A 6,320-nucleotide genomic window follows, 5' to 3' on the forward strand; every position below is an offset into this window, starting at 1 on the left:
CATACATCACCATTCAAATTATTTATTCAGCTTTCTTTGGTCCATTCAACTACACCCTGAAGCAGTGTTGCTATTACAATGAGTTATGACTGTTTGTGCTGAGGTAAGTGAAACATTTTCACAAAAATTGTTTTTATGCCATAATGATTATGAATTTACTGTTCGCTTATGTGTCGTTAAAGGTGTTATAGAGAAACAAATTGAATCTTTAAATGGTGGTCTTGTCATTGGTCAAATGTTTCATTTTATTCGCATTACACATGGTTATTTAGCTATATGGAAAAGACGTATATCAGTTAAGTCAGCAAAACTGACACCATAAATTTAAATCACTTTTAAAGCACATTTTAAACACTTGAGGGGACACTATTACTGTAAAACCTCATATGGATTAGAAAACAATACCAAAAAATTTGTGTAGATATATATATATATATATATATATATATATACAAGAAATCTTTACAAGAAAAATAAGTACAATATCACAGTTTTTCCTTTTTTTTCCTTCCTCACATTTTATGTTAAAATGTAGAATGAGAAGAGAATCAGCTATGTGTTTGAAGAATTCAGGAAATGATGCTGTTGTTATTAGATATTGCAATAGCTGCTACCATTTATATACTTGTAAGCTTGTAATTATTCACATAAACACCTGAAATGGCTAAAACATTCAGGAAGCAGAATCTAAGAACCATGTACTTCTATTCACAAATACTTATTTTAAGATACACAGGTAAATCGTTAGATACTGACATTGATTTAAGATTATGTTTTCCTGATTCAAAAATTCAAATGACTCAAAAACTAATCAAGCACAGCTTCACCAAATTCAATCATTTGTTTCCTTAACACAGTTAATGACAGATAAGCAGGCAGTAAATTAATTATCATAATGGCATCAATGTGTACTGGAGGACTCAAAACGAATTCACCAAAGCTGTTTTTCACAGAAATAATTAAGACTTCAGCTGCTGCAAAACCTGAAATATTTTTAGTATTTGATTTTTATGCCAAGAGCATAACAAATGACACAGAATTTGGAGAACGTTTTAAAATGACATGATATTTACAAAACCTTCAATCTTATTTACTGTACAGATGAAGGCAGGCGTTAAATTAGTAAGTGACGTAAACTTAATTCTAATTAGTCAGGATTATCAGGATTGGGTTGAGGAATTCTGGCAAAAGGAAAGGAGGGTGCCACTTAGTGACAAAGAGGAAGTTAAATCAAAGGTCTTAAACCTACATTTGTTTATATATTTTTCTGTATATTGCTTGAAACTACTAAAATATATTCATATATGCCAGATATCAGCAACTTGTCACTTGTCAGGAAAAAAGGCAAACATTTCTTCTCTGTAACATGTTCTTTGAACTGGACCTGCCAATGAAAGAATTGCATCAAAGTCAGTTAAAGGGAAAGGAAAAAGAGGCCATCCAAAACAAGACGTAATGTCTTTCATCCATCACGCCTTGATCTTCTTGAACCCAAATGTAGTTCATATGACATTTAGGAAACATTATAAATGCATCTTATTTGTGTCAGATTTGTACACAATAAGCTCCCCGTTTTCTTTGTAAGCTCTTTCAAAATTAACTTTAATTGGCATAAATGGCCCATCACATGATTACTGCAATTCTGGATTAACAGTGAAGTATTTCTTTTGTAATTTAAAGTGAAGTCAGAGCGCTTCATTTTTGCCACTTACTGTCAGTTTGCGAAGGTAAGTGATGATGTTTGACATTTGCAGAGGCTGCTTATGCAATGGTCAGTCACTCATACTAGATTTGGTGTCTGTAGAAAATGCTATCACTGGAGATCTTAAGAAAATTGTCCCATGTCTGATAGAATTATAAGATAAAAGCAACATTAAAAGTGCTATGTACTTTTGTTCCCTTTGATAATTCTTTTATTTAACATGTATTTTTATAACCTATTTTTATCACCAAAAAAATTGAAAAGTCATCATTAATATGAGGTCATATGTGTGAACACGGACACTACTGTAAATCATTAGCACAGTGTTTTGTAAGGTCAGTGTCAGATTGTCGTGATAATCCCACAGATCTCTTGTTGGACTCAACAAGCAATTGTTTGGCATGTTTCACACCTTTTAATGAAGCTTCATTTGATTAGCATCCATCCTGATCCCATTTTGTCCCTTCCCCATTAATCTCTATAAGTCAATCTACTGAAGGTATAAAAAAACACAGCCACAATGCAGAAAAGGCACAGAAAGGCAGGCAAAGTGCAAAGAGAAAACTCAGATTGTCATCTCAGATGTCTGAAAACATGGCTGGGCTTCATGGATTTGAGGGCGACAACTTCTATATCCCTTTGAGTAACCGCACAGGGCTGGTACGGGACCCTTTCCTGTACCAGCAGTACTATCTGGCAGACCCATGGCAGTTCAGGCTTCTAGCTGTCTACATGTTCCTACTTATCTGTTCTGGCTTTCCCATCAACGGTTTGACACTTTTGGTCACGGCACAACACAAGAAGCTTCGGCAGCCGCTGAACTACATCCTAGTAAATCTGGCGCTTGCCGGGATGATCATGGTCTGCTTTGGCTTCACCATCACCATCACTTCAGCCGTAAATGGCTACTTCATCCTTGGGCCAATGGCATGTGCCATTGAAGGTTTTATGGCAACACTTGGAGGTCAGTGATGCTGAAAGACTTATTACTAGATAACAGGTGTGTAGGAACCATTTGAAAAATGGGGGGTTTTGATAATCTCCCAAAAATAATCCACTAGTTATAATAGTTGCTACGCCCCTTTTAGATAACATAAAACCCTTTTGCCCTGTCTAGACTTGATTTACCAAGTAAAAGCATTGGATTTGTCTGATTTTCCCAACAGGTGAGGTAGCACTCTGGTCACTGGTGGTGCTGGCCATTGAAAGGTACGTTGTGGTCTGTAAACCCATGGGGAGCTTCAAATTCAGTTCAGGACATGCTATGGCTGGAATTGGCTTCACTTGGTTTATGGCCATGGCTTGTGCTGCTCCACCACTTGCTGGCTGGTCCAGGTGAGCATCTTTTTCTTTTCACTTTTAACTGCTTTTTTTCTTTATCTAAAATACGTGTGGTCTATTGGAGAAAAAAGGGCTAGGGTGGTGTTGTGGTTACAGATCTGGGCTGATAATTGAAAGGTTTGAAACACACAAAGTGTGATCCATGAACTATCATTGTGCTCTTAATCAAGTCACTTAACTTCAGGTTGCTCTGGGGTGATTGCACCTGTAAATAGTTTGCTGTTAGTCACTTTAGATAAATGACTGCTTACTTACAAAAGGGGAGTTTTCTGGTCTGTTGGTGGTTATTAATTTACTCTGTGTGCCTGTTCCTACAGATACATTCCTGAGGGTCTACAGTGCTCGTGTGGGCCAGATTACTACACACTTAACCCTAAGTACAACAATGAGTCTTACGTGATCTACATGTTTGTTGTCCACTTTATAGTTCCTGTCACCGTCATCTTCTTTACTTATGGACGGCTTGTATGCACTGTTAAAGCAGTAAGTATTCTAGACAGACTATCGTTCTTTGGTGGTTTCTTGTAATTATTTTTATTGGATAGAGTCATTCAGACTGATTTGATTTGAGATAAAAGTCATTTTGGTTATCAAAGCACACCTTTAATTAAAAAATGATATGCTCACCAGGGAATGTAAACATAGGCCAACATAATGTAGCACACCTAACGCAGAGGAACAGGATGTCAATGCACATTTTATGACTTGACAGGCCGCAGCACAACAACAAGATTCAGCCTCCACCCAGAAGGCTGAGAAGGAAGTGACGCGTATGGTCATTTTAATGGTGGTGGGCTTCCTGGTGGCCTGGACGCCATATGCCAGTGTTGCTGCTTGGATCTTTTTCAACAAAGGAGCTCCTTTTACCGCCCAGTTCATGGCTATTCCTGCTTTCTTCTCTAAGAGCTCATCTATCTTTAACCCTATCATCTATGTACTGCTAAACAAACAGGTATTCTCACTTTAAAACTGAAGTGTGACATGTCTGCGCCTCTAGCGTCACAAAACGGAATTGCAAAAATAATAATTCCCATCTTTCAATTGGTCTTACAAACAGTCCCTCCCAAAACTCACACCATTGGTTGAGTCAGTGTTGCTGTGTCAGACAGGTCGGGATGCTTAAACAGAGCAATTTTTGATAGCACCATAGAGCGACTCCTTTAAACTTTTAGTTAACTGTGCATATTAAAGAGCACCTATTATGGTTTTTAAATGTGCCTCATTTTGTTTTAAAGGTCTCATACAATAGATTTACATGCATCCAAGGTCAAAAAACACTTTAATTTGCTCATAATTTAAATTGCAGCATTACCTTCTTTCCCAATGTCAAAAACGACTCGTTCAATGATCCGTTCTAAAGGATTCATTCTAAACTCCTCCTTTCAGAGAGCCTACTCTGCTCTGATTGGTCAGATGTCCCAGTCTGTTGTGATTGGTCTACCGCTTAGTGTAGTGTTTGAGGGCGGGTCAAAGCTGTTTGCAAGCAGCCATTGAAGACCAGAGGCGGGTTTTTTGATACCAAATTATGTAGGTAAGTACAGGAAGTAAGTCTGGAATTACTAATGACTCGTTTCAGGTGTTCAGAATCGTTTTTTTCTTTTGGGAGTCAATAACTCCATTTGTTGTGCACTTTGATTTTTTAAACTTTGCAGACTTTTTTACATTCACAAACAGCTATATAACACACTACATGAAAGGTAATATTTGAAAAACCATAATAGGTGCTCTTTAAGCTGGAATACGAGAAAGACTTTTAACATTGGAAAAATTACCACATCATCTTTAATAATTTAAGTAAAGCACCTATGTATGCACACAGTATCAAAGCTTACCAAATACGTTGATCTTGTATAACCTTCCTGTATAAAGTTCCTGAAAGACGTAGTTTTGCTCTGTCCAATCATTCGTATCTCTTTTTAGTTCCGCAGTTGCATGCTAACCACTCTGTTCTGCGGTAAAAACCCCATGGGAGATGAGGAATCTTCGGTGTCCACCAGCAAGACAGAGGTGTCCTCTGTGTCTCCGGCATAACAGTTTCCTGCCCAGCCCACTCACACCTGGAATTCTTGGAATTTTTGGAACATTTGGAACTCTTCATCTTGCATGCTCCCACTCCCTCCATGTATCTCTCTTGGTACACAAGCACACTTTGCTAAGGGTTCATTCATGGACATGTAGGCTGCCAGTTTCATTTGTTCGGCTGCTGTTTCATCACAGATTTGTAAGAATCATAATGGGACACATAGGATTTGGTGGAGCCAGTTTTTTAGGGGTGGGGGGTCCTGCCAAACTGCTAACCAGGATCTTGATGAATATTTTTCTCTCCTTTGATGTATTGTGGATACACTGATGCAAAATTTTTGATGGTATGTTGAAGGAAGGATTGTTTGCTGTATATATTTTTGTATCTTAACAAAGCATATGAAAAAAGAAAAAAAAAATATTTGGAAGTAATAAAGTCTTGCATTTACGAATATGTTTTTCTTTTGTGTATGTTTCCTCAATAATTATTCTCATAATGGATGTACACATTATATGAACAAAATGAAAGGTTCCTTAGTTGCCACAACTAGCTATTAACAGTCCTTTCAGAGGACTATTCGAGTTCTTGCAGGAACTAAGAGTAAGTCCATGTCCACACTATTCTGTTTAAGTTTGAAATCTCTGTTTTCAGTTTTCTAATGTCATTGTTTTCTAAAATATGCAGCAATAGAGATGTTCCCAGTTTTTGGTGGAGGTAAACACCGTTCTAGTGTGGACTAGAGGCATAAACATAGCAAAATTAATCAGTTTTAAAACGAAAACTTAGTAGTGTGGCCGTGGCCAAAGCATTTTATAGCCTGTCTTTATTTATTTTTCAAAGTGCAATTTACAATTAATGTTAGATCTATGCAATGGCCTAGCAAGTTAGTGCAAGTGCTCCGACACATTGAGCTGTTGCTGTGAGCTGTTGCTGTGTTCAAATCCAGTTCACAACATTTCCCGATTATGTTCACCTTCTCTCTCCACTTTATTTCCCATTCCTTTCCACTCTCCTTCAAATGAATAGTCAAAAGATCAAGAAAAACTATTTGCAATTACTGCATAATAAGTAAGCCCATTTATATTCACACAAAATCGCTGATAACTCCCCAAAATCATGTTAAAAATCTGACAAAGCAAGCAAACCGCATTTACATAAAATATTAATAAAAATTCATTCTCTGCTTTTGATGTCAAACTGTAAGGAGGCATGCACACAACACTTGCGTATTGGATAAGCCGGAAGAATGCAGTT

The 6,320-nt window shown here is 37.3% G+C and overlaps 1 protein-coding gene across 1 annotated transcript; it reads left to right on the forward strand.

Annotated features, from left to right (window-relative positions):
* Positions 1-2,238: 2,238 nt before the first annotated feature.
* On the forward strand, positions 2,239-5,520 carry LOC127422478 (green-sensitive opsin-3). The gene is made up of 5 exons (XM_051666024.1): positions 2,239-2,666; positions 2,869-3,037; positions 3,361-3,526; positions 3,756-3,995; positions 4,964-5,520. Exons 1-5 carry the CDS (start codon positions 2,285-2,287, stop codon positions 5,072-5,074), a joined length of 1,068 nt encoding a protein of 355 aa, XP_051521984.1. The 5' UTR covers positions 2,239-2,284; the 3' UTR covers positions 5,075-5,520.
* Positions 5,521-6,320: the final 800 nt, after the last annotated feature.

The sequence above is a fragment of the Myxocyprinus asiaticus genome, chromosome 31 (assembly GCF_019703515.2).
Source record: "Myxocyprinus asiaticus isolate MX2 ecotype Aquarium Trade chromosome 31, UBuf_Myxa_2, whole genome shotgun sequence".
Classification (NCBI taxonomy): Eukaryota; Metazoa; Chordata; class Actinopteri; order Cypriniformes; family Catostomidae; genus Myxocyprinus; species Myxocyprinus asiaticus.

Bases quoted from the DNA above. Each gene is read 5' to 3' on its own strand.
- LOC127422478 (XM_051666024.1), top strand. From the start codon at position 2,285: ATGTCTGAAAACATGGCTGGGCTTCATGGATTTGAGGGCGACAACTTC. The intron at 3,038-3,360 runs GTGAGCATCTTT...CTGTTCCTACAG, and splicing joins CCACTTGCTGGCTGGTCCAG to ATACATTCCTGAGGGTCTAC. The intron at 3,527-3,755 runs GTAAGTATTCTA...ATGACTTGACAG, and splicing joins TTGTATGCACTGTTAAAGCA to GCCGCAGCACAACAACAAGA.